Here is a 22,424-nt window from a genome sequence, read left to right as displayed (position 1 = left end):
TTGAGGTATTGGAGATGGGTTGGGATGGGAAATACCCTACTAGGAAAATGTGTTTAGAATTTTTTCTTGGAACTGCTGCTCTTCCTGCCAGCAGCTTCTTCAGCTCCACTGCTGATTGGCTGGTCCTTGGACAGAAAGTCCTCTTTTTCTTGGACACATTCCTGTTACCTGCTTCTTTAGGGTCACTAGCTGGTTCTTCTTCGGGGAAAGATTGCTTCCTTTTGGGAAGACTTCCGCTGCCAGCTGTTTCTTCAGGATCACTGCTCACCGGCTCCTCCTTGGAAAAAGATTTCTTTTTCTTGGGTTTGGAGAAAGCAGAGACTGATGGTTCCTCCATTTCATTCTCCTGAGGAGCCAAGGAGGTGGCATTGACATGGGAGTTGGAAGAAGGATAGTATAGAAAAAAATGAAGAAAAAATTCTAAAATAATTTTAAGCCCTCTAGTAAAATGCTTTCACTGTAATTTATACAGTTCTTGAACACATAACATTGATAAGAATTGCAAATTGATATCGTGACTTTAAAAATCAGAAAAGATTAAGTGAAGTAATCTTAAATTCTCTATTTTCCACTGACTTTAAAACAATGTTCATGAGTACTACAGAATACTTGATTTCCTTTTGTGCCCCAGCTACCCTCATATAAGGCAGTTTTTTTCCTAATGGTGATGCATTTTCTTCAGTGAAAAGGGTCCCTATGAGGGATTGCCCAGTTTATGAGACAACACAGAGAGAAGCCAGAGTTGTGGTGTCTGGGTGTATATAGTTTATTTATAGTTCCTCTTAGTCCAGGTGCAGTTTTCCAGTTTGTAAGTAGCATTGCTTATATCTCAAGACACATTCTTACCCTTATCAGATTTCTAGGGGATAGATCTAGACAGTTAACTAAAGGGGTTTTGTTAATCTTTTGCCCACACTTACCTAAAACAAACCATCTTTTTAGAATTTGGGGCATTTCTTAAGTGATTAAGTCAGAACGTTGCTTTCAATAAATATTGAGCCTAAAACAGTGATATGTGTCCCTGACTGTTGAATTAATAACTCACCTTTTTCCCTTCAGCTTAGATGGCCCTGCTGCACAAGCCTGCTTAAACGAATATCACCTTTTTTTCCTACTGGCCGGAGCATTTATGGGCTATTGCTATAGCCTCCTGTATTTTATTAACAACATGAACTATCTTCCATTTCCCATCATACAGGTAAACTATCATTTGAGCATTACCTTATGTCAGAATTTGGCAGAGTTAAAATTGCATTGGTGTATGTGTATATAATTGGCCTCACCTGATTCATTCAAGATTTGATCAGCAAAACTTAGGACTTAAAACTTAGATCTTCACAATGCCATTTGGAGAGGAGATTTGTTCTCATGAGACTTTAGCATGTGTTTGAGAGCTGTAGCCACCTTTCCTGCTGCCACTCTCAAAATTCCGCTTTGCTCCACTCTTTCCCTCCCTGCTAGGTAGTGGCAGTTGCTGTGACCTAGTAGGGCTGGGGGAGGATGAGGATGACATTCATGCAAAGTTCCTCTGTGCAACTGCCAGCTTCTTTTTGAACCTAAGAACTTCATGAGCTTAAGGATGTGCAAGTAAGTATAGAATATGTCAGTTACTGTCTCAAATTCTTTTCACAATAAGGCATGGTGTGTATAACTAAAGCAGTTTTGATTGGTTGGAGTGGGACAGTTTAAACTATTTTTCAGCTAGGTTTTTAAAAGTTTACTAATTGGGGAGGAGCTGTCTCTGGAACTCGGAACCACCTCCTCTGGCAGGTGAGAGAGCGATCTCTTGCAGTTTCTCACTGTGGCATCAAGGCTCTTCCCAGCCTGTTCCTACGATTTCCTGACTGTGCTGTTATTTGATTCATTCCCACTCTGGCAGGCTGAGGACTGGGCTTTGGAGCAAACATATTAGAACCAGCCTCTTCCCACTAGAACCCAGTCAGTTGAGAGAGGGATATGTAAACAAATAATGTGTCTTCAGAGTATGAAGTAGGACAGTGTGGTGGATTATGGTACTCTTGGTTTAACTAAACTTTTTATTTTATTTTATTTTTATTGATTTCAGAGAGAAAGGGAGAGGGAAAGATAGAAACATCAGTGATGAGAGGGAATCATTGATTGGCTGCCTCCTGCATGCCCCCTACTGGGGATCGAGCCCACAATCTGGGCATATGTCCTGACTAGGAATCAAACCAGTGACCTCTTGGTTCCTGAGTCAACATTCAACCGCTGAGCCACACCCTGCTGGGCGGGCCACATTTTTTTTTTTTAATGTAAGCAATAACAAGCACTATTATTATTATTTTTTAAAATATATTTTATTGATTTTTTACAGAGAGGAAGGGAGAGAGATAGATAGAAACATCGATGGGAGAGAAACATCAATCAGCTGCCTCCTGCACATCTCCCACTGGGGATGTGCCCGCAACCCAGGTACATGCCCTTGACCGGAATCGAACCTGGGACCTTTCAGTCCGCAGGCTGATGCTCTATCCACTGAGCCAAACCGGTTTCAGCAACAAGCACTATTATTGTTGTTATTATTAACATCATCATCCTTATTTTGGGTGTTGCCTGTCAGCCACCTTTGCAAGAGTATTGTGGTATCATTTTTTATTATAAACTATTTAAGTACTATAGATAAAGTGAAAGTTTCCGTTGACCTCTGTGACCAGTTTCCATCTTTGCCTTAGAGGTAGTGACTGGTTTAGGATATATATTCTTCCAGACCCTATACTGTATATTTGTACATATATGTACCTACTAGAGGCCCAGTGCACAAAAATTTGTGCACTGGGGGGGTGGGGGAGGGGCGTCCCTCAGCCCGGCCTATGCCCTCTTGCAGTCTGGGACTTCTCGGAGGATGTCCACCTTCTGGCTTAGGCCCGCTCCCTGGGGGGATCGGGCCCAAGCTGGCAGTCAGACATCCCTCTGGCAGCCCGGGAGCCTTCGGGGGATGTCCACTTGCCAGCAGGGAGCAGACCTAAGCTGCAGTCAGACATCCTTAGTACTGCTGAGGAGGCAGGAGAGGCTCCTGCCACCACCGCTTTGCTGGCAGCCATCAGCCTGGCTTGTGGCTGAGCAGAGCTCTTCCTGTGGGAGCGCACTGCCCACCAGGGGGCAGCTCCTGCATTGAGCATCTGCCCCCTGGTGGTCAGTGTGTGTCATAATGACCAGTCATTCCCAGTCATTCTGCTGTTAGGGTTAATTTGCATATTACCCTTTTATTATATAGATAACATATTTTGTGGGGTGGAGTTTTCATAAATAGTTTATATTGTACATATTATTCAGTAAGTTCTTTTATATCATGTATAATAGAAAAAATTAGATCTTTTTAAAAAAATTAATTTTAGCCAATTTGCATTAGCTCATTAGATTTTTTTTCTTTAAATGTGCCTACACTATTAAAAACAGTGCATTAATGATAGATAAGGAAAAGTTGAACATTAGCATGGAATAGAGGACAAAGAAATGGATGCACATCAAGACCAGGCTTGGAAATTTTAGGCCAACAAAACTGAAAGTATTAAATAAGATTGATAGAGCCTGGCACATAGTAAATATTCAGTAAAGGGTAGCTGATAGCCAAACCACAGAAGAAACCCAATAGGGAATTGAAAAACACTTCATTCTGGGAGGAAGAAGAGTGTATATTAGCTTTTCTCAGCGTATCTACTGAAATGTCAACCTGCTTCCCTGGCCTCTCAGTACCCGGTGAGTTGTGGTTAAAGTGAGAGCTACATTAGGGATAGTCCAAAAACTATGCCAATTTTATTGGTTGGGAGGGCTTGGGGGGAAGGGGGGAAAAGCACCAACACAGAATAGTGCAATTACATATCTTACACTTGGAAAATGTTTGAATAAGCCAATGTAACTTGAAGTTGTACAGTTAGTGGCTAAGTATTCACATGGGCTGCTTTTTGTAAGATACTATAGGAATCGGCAGACATGGTAGGAAGATATAACTTCTACCTAAGTTCTATAAATTTTATTGTACTTTAGCTTCTGAAATTCCTTAAAAAAGGATTGGCCCCAATATTATAATCACAAAAGAATTTACATATTCCTTTATATGTATAAGATTATAGTAAGCACAAAAGAAGACCAGAATTTGGAAAGATCATCTTTTGCTCATTAGATTCCCTTAGATTCTTTCCAATAATTTTAAAATATTTTTTTCATTGGCGTTTGAGGGCCAAGAACAGGAGAGGGTGTTGCTTGTCAGCCAACTCTTGTTTCATAAGAAATATGTGTTTTGTTTTGTTTTTTCAGGAAAAGTTCATGTTTTTTCTTATTTGATTACTTTCTCTTAGATTGATAGAATTGGAAGGTACCCACTAAGGAACTATTGAGCTGGTTCAGCCTTCCTGCTCAGTGTTGTACGAAAGGGGAGAGCACTATAACTCAGGTCTCCTGATTCTTAGGCTAGTGTCGTCTCCACTGTCTCCTATTTTTCTGAAATTAACATTTTAAAAAAATTAGTGTAGAGGCAGTATGCATCATCTTTAAGATTACAGGCTCTGAAGCTAGCCTACCTGGATTAAAAATCTCCGATTTTCCTTTTGCTAGTTGGTAATATTGGTTAAGTTACTTAACCTTTCTGTGCCTCCTGGTTTTCTCATCTGCAAATTTGAGGATAATGATAGAACCTCCTTCATAGGGTTCTTGTGAAGTTTAAATGGATTAATACATGTAAAATGCTTACAATAGTACCTGATTCATGGTAAGTGCCCTAAGAATGTTAGCTGCTATTATGATGATGATGATGATGATGATTTTTTACTTTCTTTGTTTCCATACTCCTTAGTATAATCATAGTTTGATATTGTTAATTTTCTCAATTCTGGCCTTTTATATCAATGATAAACTTGATATAACATCAGAAATAGTTGATATTTGCTTCTAGAATGAACTTTGTCTTTTATGCAATGATTATAGTTTATGTGTGGACTATTATAGTTATGTGCTTGCTTTAGAATGAACCACATCTCTGTTTGGGTGTATTATTTGATTCTGTTTTTCTTTTTCCACAGCAATACAAGTTCTTGCGCTTTAGGAGATCTTTGCTCTTACTAGTTAAACACAGTTGTATGGAATCACTGTTCTTGATTAGAAATTTCTGCATTGTGTATTATTTTCTTGGTAAGAATTTATGCTTTTTGATAGTGTGTTAGCTCATAGCTCAGAAAATGTCAGTGACATTCTTGATTGTTTTTATATGTTTCCTACATTTGTATGTGTGTGATTAGCCCAACTGAATCGTTGTTTAGATGGTCAAAAAGTATTTACTTAAGGGAAAATATTGTTAAAGAAAATGTGGAATATACACACAATGGAATATTATTCAACCTTAAAAGAGAAGGAAATCCTGTCACATGCTACAATATGGATGAATCTTGAGGACATTATACTGTGTGAAGTAAGCCAGTCACAAAAAGACAAATACTGTATGATTCCATTTATATGAGATATGTAGAGTAGCCAGACTCTTAGAAACTAAAAGTAGGATATGTTGGTTGCCATAGACTGAAGAGAGGGAGAAAAGGGGGAGAAGTTGGTATGTTCAGTGGGTATAGATACTGTAGAAATATGAAAAAACTCTAATGATCTGTTGCACAAGGCACTTATATCCACATTGCCCACTTAAAAATGTTTAAGATGGTAAATTTTTTATGTTATGTGTTTTTTAGCACAATAAAAAAGGTGTTTTTTTTTAAAAAAGGAAAATATATGTGATTTGTTCATTACTTTATATAGAACATATTGCTTTTTATAAGTTTATAATGGTACTAATACAATAAAAATATTCTCTTGCTAAGGGAACCTTGTAGAATTTATTAAAGTGAATTTTCGTATAAAAATACAGCAGCTTCAATATAATGAACAGTACAAGTTAGATGGAAAACATTAATCTCAGTAGCAGCACATAATAGAAACAAAATCCAACTTTCTAAAATACTACTTTCAGACTAATTTTTTCTGTGCTATGGATATAATTATACTTATATCCATAGAAAAAAGTAGGATCAGAAAAAGGCCATTTTGTTGTCTACCTTTTTCAGTTGTAGTTTATGTAGTCCATTTTTCTACATAGCTTTGAAAATTGTCATTCTAATGTTAATACTTCATTGTATTAACCTACTACAGTCAGCCTAGCTGTTTGCCCATCCAGGCATGCTTTGCTTTACTGTGCTTCACATTATTGCACTTCACAGATGTTGCATTTTTTTTTACAAATTAAAGGCAAGAACCCTTCACTAGCAACAAGATTATGACTTGCTTTATTGAAATACAATACTCTGGAATACCACAATATCTCAGAGGTATGCCTGTAGTTGTATGTTAGTCTGACAAAGCCATGTCAGCATTCCCATGGTCAGCTATTTCTTTCAAACTTCATTTCTAGTGCTACCACTTCCCATTTTTTTGTTGTACTTTGGTCTTTTTTGGCCAGTTTCCTCTTTTCAGTTATTCATTTTTGTAAAAAGTTATGTGGGTTTACCGTGGGAGACAAGGAGGCAACACAACTACATGCTTCATTGTCTGTGCCTGAACTGCATAACTTTTGTGAGCGACCAATCACCAATAGACTTTGAAGGAAGAGATGTGATTGGTCATGGATCTTGCTATGCATCTGTTATCTACATATTTATTTGGTTACTGAAAAGCTAGAAATACTATATTGAGTTGCTCGAAGTTAATATACTATGGTAACTGAAATTTGAATTCAGTTGGAGGACTGGTGTTAGTAACTAAACCCTGGTAATTGAAATATGTACATATCAGAATTGAAAAGCAAAAACTGCCTATATTTAGAAATTATTCTTTTGTCTTGCCCATTCTTAAACAAACTAGACTTTAGACTGAGGTCTTGGTGTCTGTTTGACTATCTCATCAACCTCATATTTCAAAACATGATTAAGGTTTGCTTTTATAACTTTTTATGTTCATAACTTTGTATTTCCCCCCCCCTCAGGCCATATTCCCAAAGCTTGGATTAGCACTGCTATGAACCTTCGGATAGATGAGTAAGTGCTCTATGAAAAGTCTGATTTTAACTTTTTTAGATGTTTTCATCTTTTTAGATGTTTACTTCTTTCCACATGCTTTGATTGGTTGGGCCTTTAAGATTTTTAAGAATTGTGTTCATTTTTTTAAAATTTTTTTATTGATTTCGGAGAGGAAGGGAAAGGGAGAGAGAGATAGAAACATCAGTGATGAGAGAGAATCATTGATTGGCTGCCTTCTGCATGCCCCCTACTGGGGATCGAGCCTGCAACCCAGGCATGTGCCCTTGACTGGAATCGAACGTGGGACCCTTCAGTCCACAGGCCAATGCTCTATCCACTGAGCCAAATCAGGTAGGGCAAGAATTGTGTTCATTTTTGAATGCACATAGTTCACATAGTCTAAAATCTCAATGATATATAAAAAGGGCATGCAATGAAGTTGATTTATTTTGCTCCTTTCTCCAGTCACCTAGTTACTGTCCCCAGAAGTAATAATTCATTTATTGTTAGAAACAGCTTTTATAGCCAAAACCGGTTTGGCTCAGTGGATAGAGCGTCGGCCTGCGGACTGAAAGGTCCCAGGTTCAATTCCGGTCAAGGGCATGTACCTGGGTTGCGGGCACATCCCCCGTGGTAGATGTGCAGGAGGCAGCTGATCGATGTTTCTCCTCCATCGATGTTTCTAACTATCTCTCTCCCTTCCTCTCTGTAAAAAATCAATAAAATATATTAAAAAAAAAAAAAAAAAAAAGAAACAGCTTTTATATTGTAAAAAAGTAGACTTCTTGAGTTGCGTGGTATGCCTCCTTTTTTCTTTTTTGTCCTCAATAATCATTCTATGCTATGTTGAGCTAGACAGTCATAATGCTGTGGCATTATTCTAATTTTGCCTATGAGGAACCAAAATTGAGGAGGGTCATGTGACCAGTTGAAGATCATAAGTGGCAATCAGGTATATTGTTCTAGTTACTCCCCATGCACTTGGCAAATAGAGCTTTCATCTTGATTTTTGTTTATTTTTTATAAATCTCACCCAAAGGATATTTTTTCCATTGATTTTTAGAGAGAGTGCAAGGGAGTGGGAGAGGAGAGAGATGCAGAGAGAAACATTGATGTGAGAAACATCAATTGGTTGCCTCCTGCACACACTCAAACTGGGGCCCAGGATTAAACTTGCAATCCAGGTACCTTCAACTGGGAATTCAACCTGAGACCCTTTGGTGCTCGGGCCGATGCTCTGACCATTTGACAACACTGGCCAGGGAAAATCTTATTTTGCAGATAAATGTAAATTTCTCCATTAATGTTCTTTTAATTATTATTCTACTGTGAGACTTTGTGTCATATATAGTCTTCACTAGTATCAGTTCTTGGGAGTGGGAATATTGGCATATATGGGTGTTTATGAGATATTATGGTTTCTACTGTGTAGATTTCAATTTTTAACGTTTAAAAGTTCCTAGGTAGTGCCCTGCCTGAGTGGCTCAGTGGTTGAGTGTTGACTTCCGAACCAGGAGGTTATGGTTCAATTCCTGGTCAGAGCACATGCCTGGGTTGTGGGCTTGATCCCCAGTAGGAGGTGTACAGGAGGCAGCTGATCAATGATTCTCTCTTGTCGATGTTTCTCTCTCTACCTCTCCCATCCTCTCTGAAATCAATAAAAATATATTTTAAAAAGTAAAGAGTTATTTTTAATAGTGCTATGTGCTTTTAACTACGATGGAACTGTTTGTAGGGTATACAGGAGAGGTGCTAGTTATGTTGAATGATTTTTAAGTATCAAACTAGAAAGCAACTGTAATATAATTTTACTCAACCTCTAGGGGTTTGTTTTATAGGTTTGGCTTATTCTTTTTCCATAGTAAGTGGCAGTGAAGATTTTGAACACAAGAAACTGAGTGCCAGTTTAGGTTTACTCTTCCTTTTAGGCTCCCTTTATGTTCTTTGTTAGAAGGTATTGGGGAAAAAATTCTATAGGGCACAAAATGAGAGGAGTTTATTACCATTACTATTTGCAAATAGGATTTATTTGTTTCTCAGTGTTGAGCCCAAGTCTGTTAAATGCTTAGACTGTATTTTTCCCCATAGGATTAAATAGTAATTTTTGTTTTCATAGGCAATTTCATAGGCCTCTTGATACTGTGAGTGGCCTCTTGAATCTCTCATTGCTCTACCATGTCTGGTTATGTGGAGTCTTTCTTCTGATGACTTGGTATATCTCATGGATACTCTTCAAAATCTATGCCACAGAGGTTAGTACTGATTTTTTTGTTGGTACATTTGTATTTTGGAGTACTACAGATTTATTTTTAGTAGAGCACTGATCAGCATGCTGTTATGCCCAAAGCCATTTTGGTAAATGGGGTTTTGGTCTCTTTACTGAGACTTCACTAGGGATGCATCATTTATTAACCATTATTTACTTTGTTGTTGTTGTTGTTTTTTGTTAATTCTCATCCGAGGATATTTTTTCCATTGATTTTTAGACAGAGTAGAAGGGAGGGAGAGAGAGAGTGAGAGGAACACATTGATTGGTTGCCTCCCACATGGGGATCGAGCCTGCAACTGAAGTATGTGCCTTTAACTGGAATTGAACCTGGAACCCTTCAGTCCTTGGGCCCATGCTCTATCCACTGAGCCAAGCCAGTTAGGGCTGTTGTTATCCTATATAATAATAGACAAACATGCAAATTAGCCATCCCTCCGATACGCTGAAGCCACGTCCTCCAGCCACACCCACCAGCCAATCCGAGTGAATATGCAAATTATCCGACAAAGATGGCAGTTAATTTGGATATGCAGGTGTCAAGCGCCCCAGGTGACAGCGGCCGTGGCCGCCGGCTCCTGGGACTTTCGTCGGCCCCAGGAGGCAAGGCCGTAGCCAGGCTTGCGGGCTCCCGAGACTTTCGTTAACCATCACCCCGAGACAAAGATAGTGGCGCCCATAGTGGCTGGGGCGGGATGCTGGCGGCGTTGCCCCGGCAACGTGAGCCCAGGGTCTGGCCCGGCCGGGCGGAGGGAGGGGAAGGCAGGGGCCTCAGGCCAGAGTCTGCAGTGAGGGATGCTGGGCTCACCACAACATGAGCCCAACGTCTGGTCCCCGGACACGCGGAGGAAAGGGGGGGCAGGGGCCTTGGGCCGGAGTCCACGGTGAGGGATGCTGGGCTCACTGCGACACCAGCCCATAGTCCACGCTGAAGGAGGGAGGGGAGGGGCCTGGGGCCGGTGTCCCTGGCGAGGAATTCTGGGCTCGCGGCTACGAGTTCAGCTTTAGAAGTTATTTACTAACCATCAGTAAGTAAATAACTTCTAAAGCTGAACATGTGTGCTTGGCTGGGTGAAGAGAGGGGAGAGCAGGGGCCTCGGCCAGAGTCTGCGCCCCAGCTGGGTGGAGGGAGGGGAGGCGAGGGGCCTCGGGCTGGAGTGCGCGCTGAAGGAGGGGAGGGGAGGGGCCCTCGGGCCAGAGTCTGTGCCTCGGATGGAGGAGGGAGAGGAGGGCAGGGGCCTCAGGCCAGAGTCCGCAGCCGAGGGATGCTGGCATCATTGCAGGACGGGCTGAGGGACCCCCCACCCCCCATGCACGAATTTCGTGCATCAGGCTACTAGTTATATAATGAGGAACAATGTTGGTATTCTTAATTATTGGAAACTAAATTGAATGGACGTCTAATGGTATTTGTTTACTATGCTTTACCTACAATTGACTTCTCTTCTGAAGGTTTTCATTTCTCTGTTGAGTATACTAGAGGGGCCTGAATTTTAAAATATTTCTATGTGCTATTGATAGAGATAGTACTAAAATATTTAAATGTAAGGCAATAAAATATTTCTTCTTTGAATGAAACTTTAAAAATGTATATTGAAGCCCAGTGCTCAGTGTGGCTCAGTGGTGAGCGCTGGCACATGAACCAGGAGGTCATTAGACCGATTCCCAGTCAGGGCACATGCCTTGGTTGCAGGCTTGATCCCCAGTAGCGGGTGTGCAGGAGGCAGCTCATGGGTGTTTCTCTCATTGATGTTTCTATCTCTCTATCTTTCTCCCTTCCTTTCTCTCTAAAATCAATTAAAAAAAGATATATATATATATTAAAATATATTTTATTGATTTTTTACAGAGAGGAAGGGAGAGGGATAGAGAGTTAGAAACATCAATGAGAGAGAAACATGGATCAGCTGCCTCCTGCACACCCCCTACTGGGGATGTGCTCGCAACCAAGGTACATGCCCTTGACCGGAATTGAACCTGGGACCCTTCAGCCCACAGGCCGACGCTCTATCCACTGAGCCAAACCGGTTAGGGCTAAAAAAATATTTAAAAAAATGACAAGAGATAACAACACTGACAAGGATGTATAAAAAAACTATATTGAAGAAATATTTGTTTATATATATAACTAGAGGCCCAGTGCACGAATTCGTGGGGCCAGCCAGGGGGAGGGGACATGGGAGGTTGCCCAGCCGGCTCCACCCCCAATCAGGATGTGTGGGCGATCAGGGACGGACTGGTCTGGGGCAGGGGCCCCAGGCAGTTGGTGGGCCGGCCCCGCCCCCAGGTTGAACTCTGGTGGAACTGTGGGTAAGGGGACAATTTGCATATTACCCTTTTATTAAATAGGATTTTAATCCTCATCCAAGGATATGTTTTTATTGATTTTTAGAGAGAGAGGAAGGGAGAGAGAGAGAAACATTGATGTGAAAGAGAAAAATTGATCAGTTTCCTTTTGTACCTGCCCTGACCAGGGGTTGAACCCGCAACTTAGGCATGTGCCCTGACTGGGAATTTAACTCCTCTAGTGTATGGGACTATGCTCCAACAACCAAGCCACCCAGCCAGGGCTGAAGAAATGTTTTTAAATGGATGGGATTTACATTGTCTTTATCATCCAAGTGTTTGTCTTGGAAAATGAGTGTTTCGGTTTCATTTTACCGTCTCTATAGGTTTATATTCTTTAGTGGCTTCAAAGAATCTTTGCTTCTAAAATTTGTTTCATTATTTGAAACCAGAAATCTAATAAAATTGGAAGGGTAACATTTTATTTTATTTTATTTATTTATTTATTTATTTATTTATTTTTTAAATAGTCTTTACTTTTTTTTTTTTTAATATATTTTATTGATTTTTTACAGAGAGGAAGGGAGAGAGAGAGAGAGTTAGAAACATCGATGAGAGAGAAACATCGATCAGCCGCCTCCTGCACATCCCCTACTGGGGATGTGCCCGCAACCCAGGTACATGCCCTTGACCGGAATTGAACCCGGGACCTTTCAGTCCGCAGGCTGACGCTCTATCCACTGAGCCAAACCGGTTTCGGCGGAAGGGTAACATTTTAGAAAGTAGTATGTTTGGGTATATATAACTTTAATACAACATATTTTTGTAAGGAACAGTAAAAATGTTAATTTGGTCTCTTTTTATAACTAATATCAGTTAGTACTTACTGACTATAATAAAGCCATGAAAATACTCACTTTCATAGTCCTTTTGATTATGTTTGATAGGCTCATCTGTTCCCTGTTCAACCACCATTTGCAGAAGAGTCAGATGAATGCCTCGCAAAAGTCTTAAACAGTAATCCGCCCCTCATCATAAAGGTACCAGAACTGTGCATTTTATATCTTTACACAGTCATCTCTAACTTATCTTATAGAAGCACTTAATATATAATATATTTAGGTGTTTAGATATGTTTTTTGAGAGCCTAGCACAGTGATGGCGAACCTATGGCACGCAAACCTCTGACACCTCTGACACGCAAACTCATTTTTTTGGTTGATTTTTCTTTGTTAAATGGCATTTAAATATATAAAATAAATATCAAAAATATAAGTCTTTGTTTTACTATGGTTGCAAATATCAAAAAATTTCTATATGTGACACGGCACCAGAGTTAAGTTAGGGTTTTTCAAAATGCTGACACGCCAAGCTCAAAAGGTTCGCCGTCACTGGCGTAGCATATTCTAAAACTTTTATTGTAAAAATCACTTACATGCTACATTGCATGCTGTTTACTTTTTCAGTTTTCTTTCCAAGTGACTAAAATGAAAGTATATACTGTAATGCATGTGTACAAGTTAAGCTAACCTACTAGTATATTCAGAATAGATATAAAAATATTTCCACACATAAAATCTGATGATATGCACTAGCTTTTCACAAACTCCTCATGGTAGCAAAACAAAGCATTATTGGTTTTTTAAAATCACTGGATCAATATTTATTTTCACTCATGTAGTTGGCCATTATGACTAAAGATAGTGCTTGGTAGTGTGTAGACATTCAGTGAACTCTCTTAAGATATGAATAATAATTATGATCCTAAAATAAATTTTAATCCAAAAGTTTAAAGAAGTTGCAATAAATTTACAAATTAAATGAAAATAAATTGTTTTAAAATTGCATTTTGAAATTTTAAAGTAGATCTACAATATATGTGATCCTGTTAAGAGGTCATAGTAATTAAAAGAATTGAAATAGTTAGAATTCATAGTTTTTATTGCACTGGAAAAGTTATAAACCAATAAGAAAATGAACCACTGAGGCTCTTATTACCTTTAATTATCAATTATGACTAATTAAATAGATAAACAAAAATACATAACATTGATTTAACAAATCTTTATTGGGCAGGTGTCAGTTACTGCTAGTTACTTAGGGTATAATGATGAGTAAGATGTAGCACAGCCTAATGGCAGATGCACAAAATAATGAAAATTTACTAGGGTAAGTAGAGTTTGAACCACTTATTCTGCTTGGGACCAATATAAGGAAGCTTCACAAAAGGTATGGTCTCTTGAATGATGAGTGAAGAGGTTTCACAGGGAACAAAATGAAGAGTTTTGGTAAAAAAGTACCACAGACATTGCATGTCTACTGTGTGCTGGCACTGACTTTGAGTGTGGTAGCAAGCAATACTTTGTTCCTGCCTCACAGTTTAGTGGGTGGAACCAGGTGAGACAAGTAAACAGGCAGTTACAATAAATTACGTTAAGTGCCACAGTTGAGAACTGTGGTGTATGTTTGTGTGAGGGAGGCCAAGGGAAAGTTTCAGGAGGAAGTGATGTTTTTGTATGTTTCCCACCATAGAGTTGGGAAAGAACACAGAAAGTTCTTTGGTTCCATGTAGCGGGGACCTGTAGTGGGTGGGGTATCCTATAGAGCAGCAGTGGCCAACCTTTCAGACCTCGAGGACCACCAGTGGTCCGCGGACCACCGGTTGGCGACTGCTGCTATAGATGATAGAGATAGGAAAGTTCTGGAAATCTAAAAAGGAAGGTTAAATATTATTTTTTTTATGAAAAATTTCAACTGATTTCCCCTTATATACATCATGTTGAGCCCAGTTCATAAGTAAGATTTTATGTAAATATTAAAAAAAGTAAACTATGTTTTTCCCCCCCTTTTAGTATTTGGCCTTGCAGGACCTGATGTTGCTTTCTCAATATTCTCCTTCACGAAGACAAGAAGTTTTTAGTCTCAGCCAACCAGGTAATACTAAAAGTAATAGACTTGACTAGGCATGTGTGTGCAGAAAGTGTTCTATTTAAAGTTTTTGGTGAGATAGGTATCCTATATAATAAAAGGCTAATATGCAAATCAACGAACGGCGGAATGACTGGTCGCTATGAAGTGCACTGACCATTGGGGGAAGACGCTCAATGCAGGAGCTGCCCCCTAGTTGTCACTGTGCTCCCCCAGAAGCCAGGCTTGCAGCTGGCAAGTGCAGTGGCAGATGTCCGCGTTAGTCAGACATCCCCCGAGGGCTCCCGGAATGCAAGAGGGCACAGGCCTGGCTGAGGGTCGCGCCCCCCCCCCCGCCCCTGCCCCGAGTGTATGATTTTTGTGCACTGGGCCTCTAGTATTTAATAAAATATCACACATAAAAGAGCCCATTAAATGAAGTCATGATTTAAATCTTGCAAATAAAACAAAGTGTTTATGTTGTGGTTAGAACTTGTGTCATCAGGAAAGGTATTTTTAAGTTTTTATATTATTTCCTTCAGGCCCCTCATTCCCTTAACTTGAAGAAACTGTGAAGTAGATTGACAGTTTTAGAGCGAGAATGCAGTTTAAGAACCTTAAAAGTTTTAATACTACAGGGGTCTTAAATGTCAGGTGTATCAGGTGGTCTAATCTCTAGATGGGGGACCTAATTCTCAGAGAGAATAAGTGGCTTAAATAAAGTTAATGTCAGAGTTGGATAAGAAATTTGACTCCCAAGTGCAGAGCTCCCCTTCCTGCCATGCTTCTCTGCCTCAATTAAAAAAATTAGAAAGGAACTAGATTTGATGGTGACCCAAAGATGCTATTGGTGACTCTTACTTGCCAACCTCTTCAAGATGGTAATTGTGCCAGTGCTCTGCCTTATTTCTAGGAAAAAAAGAAACATCCCTAGTCAACACCGGGAAACAGAGAACTAGGTAGCTTTTTACCTTCTTTCTAATTAACTATTCATTATTTTGCTAAACTTGCTCATTCCCTGACTGTAAAATAAACCTTCTTTATAGTTAAATGTTACATGGAAATAAAATCGAGTTATATAAAAATATAAATGATTGAAGCTAGTCTCCTTTTAGTAACATGAAAAATGTAGCACTGCTGATGTGGAGAATAACTGTAGCAATAGTTTTCTATCAGACTTAGGTTAACTTAGGAATTCTCTAGTTTTTTTTTAAATATATATTTTTTATTGATTTCGGAGAGGAAAAGAGAGGGAGAGAGAAACATCAATGATGAGAGAATCATTGATTGGCTGTATTCTGCATGCCCCCTACTGATGATCATGCCCACAACTCAGGCATGTTCCCTTGACCAGAATGGAACCTGGGACCCTTAGTTCCCAGGCCGACGCTCAACCCATTGAGCGAAACTGGCTGAGGCTAGGAATTCTCTATACATTAAATATTTTCACCAGAAATTCAGGTAAACTATAAGAAGGTGGCATGTTCTCTGCCAGAGAACTTTTTATTCTAGGGCATATTATTAAAATTTAACTGGACCATTACATAGTCCCCCAGTGGTCCTGAGTTACAGCAGTATAAAACATTCTAGGGCCTGCTGATGGAGTATGTTGTTAGTTTGCAAGTGAAGTGGTGTTCCTCTTGAGTTGTAAAGGGGAAATGTTTAAGGGAGGATCTAAATAAAATGATGATTGGCACCCAGGATGGGGAAACCAGTTTTCAGTGGACTCCCGCTATTCCTAGCACATAATGAAGTACAATTGATTTAACATGACAGCCCTAGGAGATAAAAGTCTTAGAAAATCAAAAGATAATGAGAAAGAAGAGTGTGGGTCATACAGCTCACGTTAAATATTCAGCAGACATGTAAACTCTTCAAATATAAAGTGTGATTATTACACTTTTACAAATAATGTGTAACTCCTATGGATATAATAGCAAATAGGGACCATTATACAAATGAAAATATAAGGAAGCACAGTGGGTCAGATAGAGGTCACAGGGGCCATGGTATACATCTCATTAGACATGCTAGTGTTTGTTGTCTTAGTCTTGAGTCTTCAGTATTGCTAGTAAAGAAACCCTGGGCATTTGCACTGAAACCATTCTCTAGTGTTTGGCCTTATTTTAATGATCAGTTTGAGAGGTTTTTATGGTAAAATAGCAACTTTTTGCTTGTAGACTTTGGGGAAAATTATTTCATCCAAATATTTATTGAACTGATGTGTATTAGATGGCATGAATATGAATATAAATAGTAGCTTAATAGAGAAAAGTGGGCCCTGATGCAAAGTGTAATGTAGCATTTCTAACTGATTTTTGTCCTCATTTGAGGGACTATACAATTATATACATTTTAAAAGTTGGTGTTTGGACCTTTTAGGTGGACATCCCCACAATTGGACGGCCATTTCAAGGGAGTGTTTGAATCTTTTAAATGATATGACTCAGAAACTGGTGCTCTACCAGGAAGCTGCTGCAACAAATGGAAGAGTAATGTCTTCCTCATACACAGTGGAGCCTAAGAAATTGAATTTTCCAGGTAACTGCTTGTACTACTAAGAGAGGGGAAAACATTTGTATTTTATTTCCTAAGAAAGATGATGGTAGTTAATCTAAAGCAGGGGTCCTCAAACTTTTTAAACAGGGGGCCAGTTCACTGTCCCTCAAACCGTTGGAGGGCCGGACTATAGTTTAAAAAAAAACTATGAACAAATTTCTATGCACACTGATCATATCTTATTTTGAAGTAAAAAAACAAAACGGGAACAAATACAATATTTGTATTTGCATGTGGCCTGCAGGCCGTAGTTTGAGGACCCCGATCTAAAGATATGTGTATGAGTGTGAGATATATGTATATTTAGGGAAACTGATCCAATATGTGGGATATTGCACTGTACCAGGAATAAGAACTTGGTATCATTGTAGGTCAAAAAAATTAAGTCCAGTGCGATGGTGATGTACAAGTGGAGGATCTTACGCTTTTTCACCAAATCCCTTAAGTAGAAAATGCCTAGGGATGTAAGAATATAAATAAAGGACTTAATGTTCAGATGCTTTTTGGATCTAGGCATTTAGTAAAAGTGGGTGAAACTGGCTAGGTGAGGATGGTGGTAAACTTGGGAGGACAGGCTTCATCTGAAAGGGGAAGCTATGGGTTAGCTTTAGTCCATTATTCCCATGTGAGAATTTGGACCCAGTATCTGAATTTGTGGTTTTTTTGTTCTGTTTTTGAAGAGAATGTTATGTGAAATCGTCCATATACCCAAAACAAATAGATTACAGTTGAAAAATGATTGAAATAAGTTCATGAATGTCAGATTTTAAAAGGTTCTAGAGTATTTCAGATGTCATCAACTTTCAGATTAGCACTTATTTATAGAACTAGAAGCTCAGTGCACAGATTCATGCACGGGTGGGGTCCCTTGGCCTGACCTGCACCCTCTCACAATCTGGGACCCCACCGGTGTACAATTGGGGCCGGGGAGGGCTCCAGGGCGTGTCCGGCCCATCTCGCCCAGCCCCGATCGGCCGGACCCCAGCAGTAAGCAAACCTACTGGTCGGAGCATCTGCCCCCTGGTGGTCAGTGCGCATCATAGCTACCGGTTGAACAGTCAAAGGTTATTGGATTAAAGCAGTGGTTTTCAACCTTCCTAATGCCATGACCCTTTAATACAGTTCCTCATGTTGTGGTGACCCCCAACCATAAAATTATTTTCGTTGCTACTTCATAACTGTAATTTTGCTACTGTTATGAATTGTAATGTAAATATCTGATATGCAGGATGTATTTAGGCGACCCCTGTGAAAGGGTCATTCCACCCCCAAAGGGGTCACGACCCACAGGTTGAGAACTGCTGGATTAGAGGGATCACGGGTCTGAAGGGGTTTTTCATTATCTTAAATTGTTGTCGTATCCCATCATATACACAAAATTTGCCTCTAAATTTGAGGAATTAGCCCTAGCTGGTTTGGCTCAGTGGATAGAGCGTCGGCCTGTGGACTAAAGGGTCCCAGGTTTGATTCCAGCCAAGGACACATGCCTGAGTTGCGGGCTCGATCCCTCCCAATAGGGGGCGGGCAGGAGGCAGCCAATCAATGATTCTCTCTCATTATTGATGTTTCTATCTCTCTATCCCTCTCCCTTCTTCTCTGAAATCAATAAAAATATTTTTTTTAAAAATTGCCCTGACCTGTTTGGCTCAGTGGATAGAGTGTCGGCCTGCGGACTCAAGGGTCCCGGGTTCAATTCCAGTCAAGGGCATGTATGTTGGTTGCGGGCACATCCCCAGTAGGGGGTGTGCAGGAGGCAGCTGATCAATATTTCTCATCGATGTTTCTAACTCTCTATCCCTCTCCTTTCCTCTCTGTAAAAAATCAATAAAATATATATTTAAAAATAAATAAAAAATAAAAAAATAAATAGATTTGAGGAATTATTGCAAAACTTAAAAACCCCAGTCTTAATTTTTAAATTGATTTTTCAAAGATTTCTAATTGCCACTCTTAAAAAGTCACGTAATTAAAATGTAGTACTTTATTTTTTTTAATATATTTTATTGATATTTTTACAGAGAGGAAGGGAGAGGGAGAGAGAGTTAGAAACACAGATGAGAGAGAAACATCGATCAGCTGCCTCCTGCACACCTCACACTGGGGATGTGCCCGCAACCAACGTACATGCCCCTGACCGGAATCGAACCCGGGACCCTTGAGTCCGCAGGCCGACGCTCTATCCACTGAGCCAAACCGGTCAGGGCAAAATGTAGTACTTTAAATGTTTAATGTCTTATTTTGGTTTTACTAAGAAGATAGAATACTAGTCTATAATTTTTTGTCTTTGTGCTTTATGCTGACTGGCATGGCAGGGAAAATGTTCCTTTGTTTTTTTACCAGACTCTAACTAAATAACCAGACTTATAATTTGTGAAGAAGCTATTTGCAGATCAGATTTGTAGAGCCAGGTGTGCACATATCCTGGGCAAATTGGCCTTTGGTGTGACTTCTGTTAATTTGAAAGAACTTTGAGGAAAATGGGATAAGGTTAGCACCCTTATTTGTACATTTTCATAATATAATTTTAATTATGTTTAGCCAAGTAGTTGTTTGTTATAGTAGAAAGGTGCAGTAAAACTGGAAAGATTCTAATGCAATAATTGAAGTTATTTCCATCTATCTTTATAATAAAAGCCTAAGCGACTGTTATGGCAGAATGACCGGTTGCTATAATGCGCACTGACCACCAGGGGGCAGACACTTAATGCAGGAGCTGCCCCCTGGTGGTCAGTGCGCTCCCATAGGGGGAGCGCCGCTCAGCCAGAAGCCGAGCTCATGGCTGGTGAGCGCAGTGGTGGTGGTGGGAGCCTCTCCCACCTCCGCGGCAGCACTAAGGAGCAGCAAGGTGGTAAGGAGCGAGGGCTCCCGGACTGCAAGAGGAATGTCTGATTGCTGGCTTAGGCCCAATCCCGCTGGGTATCGGGCCTAAGCCAGCAGTCGGACATCCCCTCACGGATTCCAGACTGCGAGAGGGTGCAGACTGTGCTAAGGGACACCACCTCTCCCCCCCGCCCCCCCCCCAGTGCATGAATTTTGTGCACTGGGCCTCTAGTACAAAAATAAAATACGAATTGAGAAGTTTATTCAAAACAGCCTAGAGAAACTGACCTTGAAGATGAGGATATCTGTGGAGGGAAAAAAGCAAGAGAGGCAGTACCAATATGACAGAAAAAGATGTTTAAACCTTCTTGAGTGGTCATTGAGTTGCAGTAGTAAAACCAGGATCTTGAGAATGTAAACCTAAATGGAAACAACCTACTGAGCCTTGGGTAATACATTAAACAAAAAATTAAGATGTATAAAATTTGAGAACCCTCAGGTTGGCCTGTTTGGATCAGCTTGCCCCTTCAGCGCTCTATCTGTTCTTTTGCAGAAGAAACTACTTTTCAGACCCCAAAATCTAGTCAGATGCCTCGGTCTTCAGTGCCACCGTCAGTTAAGACATCACTGTTTTCGCCAAAATTATCTACACCTGATATTTCAAGTCCCCTTGGATCTCCTTTTGGCTCTACTGTAATAAATCGGATGGCTGGAATTTTTGATGCAACCACTGGCTATGGGTCACCTCAAAGTTCTCAGCTAATAAGAAGAGGGCCAAGATTATGGTCTTCTACCCCCGGTGAGGACTTTTTATTTTCTAAAATTTGAAATGTCAAAGCTGCAGAGAATTAGATAGCCTAAGTTTTCACCGTTTTGTTTTTTTATTAGATCAGCAAATGAATGGATTTTCTAATCTTCCATCTACAGTTAGTGCTGAGGGTAAGACAGTGAGACAGCCCAGTGTGATTTATTCATGGATTCAGAATAAACATGAACAGGTATGATGATATGGTATAGGATTTATATTTGCATGTAGTATTGCGAGCATAAAGAATCTCAAATGAGTAATCCATAAGGAATAAATAGGACTTTTTTTTAATGCTTCATATAGTAAGTTGTCCCATATGAAATCTCCATTTGTTAAGTTGTTTTGAGTTATGCTTGGTTAGTGGAGGAACATGGACACAAGTGTGGCTGGAGCCAAATGAGAGATGGGAAAGTGGTCGGTAGGTGGGTGATGAGGTCAGAGGGGTAGCAGGCACCCAGAGCTCATCGGGCCCATTAGGATTGTATAAGGCTGACATTTTCTTTGAGTGGGATGGAAAGCCATTGTATGGTTTCGCCCACAAGAATGACATGATGTAACCTTGTACTTTTAAAGTACTGCTCTAACGGCTGTGTTGAGATGACATTCTCAGAGGGCAGGACTAGAAGCAGAGACAGTAGTAAAGCTCTTGAAGTAGTCTAGTGCAAGGAGGTGGTATCTGTGACCAGAGTGGTTGTGGTGGAGACTATAAGGTTTGATCAAGGTCTGGATATATTTTGAAAGTAGGTGCAATAGGCTTTGCTTATGATTTAGTTGTGGTGTGTAAAATAGAGTAAATATTGACTTTACAGTTTTTGGCTAAAAGAATCTGAAATAAAAGTAATATAGTTATAATTTATTGAGTGCAATTTGCTAATGATTCTGGAAGAAGGGATTTGATGGAGGTGAAATGGGAAAATTTGGAATTTGATTTTAAACATGTTAATTTAAACAGATCTTGGTACATAGCCAATGGAAAATACTGAGTAAGAAATTAGACATATTTCTGAAGTGTGGAGAAAGTTCTGTGCTAGAAATGTAAATTTGGCTCTAATCGGTTTGGCTCAGTGAGTAGAGTGTCAGCCTGCGGACTGAAGGGTCCTGGGTTTGATTCCGGTCAAGGGTACGTACCTTGGTTTCAGGCTCAATCCCTGGCCCTGGTCCCGGCCTGTGCGGGAGGCAACCAATCTATGTGTCTCTCTCACATCAATGTTTCTGTCTCTCTCCCGCCTTTCCACTCTCTCTAAAAATCAATTGAAAAATATCCCCTGGTGAGGATTGACCAAGAAAGAAAAAGAAAAAAGAAAAAAAAGAAATGTAAATTTTGAAGTCATCAGAGTATAGACAGTATTTAAAACCATGAGACTCTATGAAAACTCTTGGGGAGTGTAGATACAGAAGAAAAGAGATGCAAGAACTGGGACCCTCCAATGACTAAAGGTCTGGGAGATGAAGGATAGCAAGAGACCAAGTGGCTACTGAGGTGAGAAGAGAACCAAGAAAAAAGTGTTCCAAGGAGAAGTGAATGTCAGATACTCCTGGTAATAAGTAGCCTGAGATTCAAACTGATAATGAATTGTTGCAATGTGCAGGTCATTGAGTCCTCGTCAAGAGCTACTGGATGGAGTAGGGGGAATGAATGCTTGATTGGCATGGAGTCAGGAGAGATTAAGAGAGGACTTGTAGACCACAAGGAAAGCCAGATCTTTCCAGGAGTTTTGCTATAAGTGGAGCAGTAAAATGGGGTAAATGCTGGGGGAAGTTGAGG

At 40.0% G+C, this 22,424-nt stretch overlaps 1 protein-coding gene across 3 annotated transcripts in view; it reads left to right on the top strand.

The window, feature by feature from the left end:
• The window catches only part of NDC1 (NDC1 transmembrane nucleoporin), a 51,377-nt gene that overhangs the window by 8,320 nt on the left and 20,633 nt on the right, over positions 1-22,424 (top strand). For 2 of the 3 annotated variants that reach the window (XM_070405166.1, XM_070405165.1), the window contains exons 5-13: positions 1,060-1,198; positions 5,037-5,145; positions 6,980-7,031; positions 9,130-9,265; positions 12,513-12,605; positions 14,418-14,499; positions 16,855-17,013; positions 20,405-20,650; positions 20,740-20,849. In XM_070405166.1, coding sequence (XP_070261267.1) covers positions 1,060-1,198; positions 5,037-5,145; positions 6,980-7,031; positions 9,130-9,265; positions 12,513-12,605; positions 14,418-14,499; positions 16,855-17,013; positions 20,405-20,650; positions 20,740-20,849 — 1,126 coding nt within the window. The remainder of the gene's footprint in view (positions 1-1,059; positions 1,199-5,036; positions 5,146-6,979; positions 7,032-9,129; positions 9,266-12,512; positions 12,606-14,417; positions 14,500-16,854; positions 17,014-20,404; positions 20,651-20,739; positions 20,850-22,424) is intronic. The other variant, XM_070405167.1, reaches the window with a different exon arrangement.

This window comes from Myotis yumanensis, unplaced genomic scaffold (genome assembly GCF_028538775.1).
Source record: "Myotis yumanensis isolate MYYU_CA2020_CCGP unplaced genomic scaffold, mMyoYum1.0.hap1 SCAF_2, whole genome shotgun sequence".
Classification (NCBI taxonomy): Eukaryota; Metazoa; Chordata; class Mammalia; order Chiroptera; family Vespertilionidae; genus Myotis; species Myotis yumanensis.
This window is presented reverse-complemented; position numbering and strand designations above follow the sequence as displayed.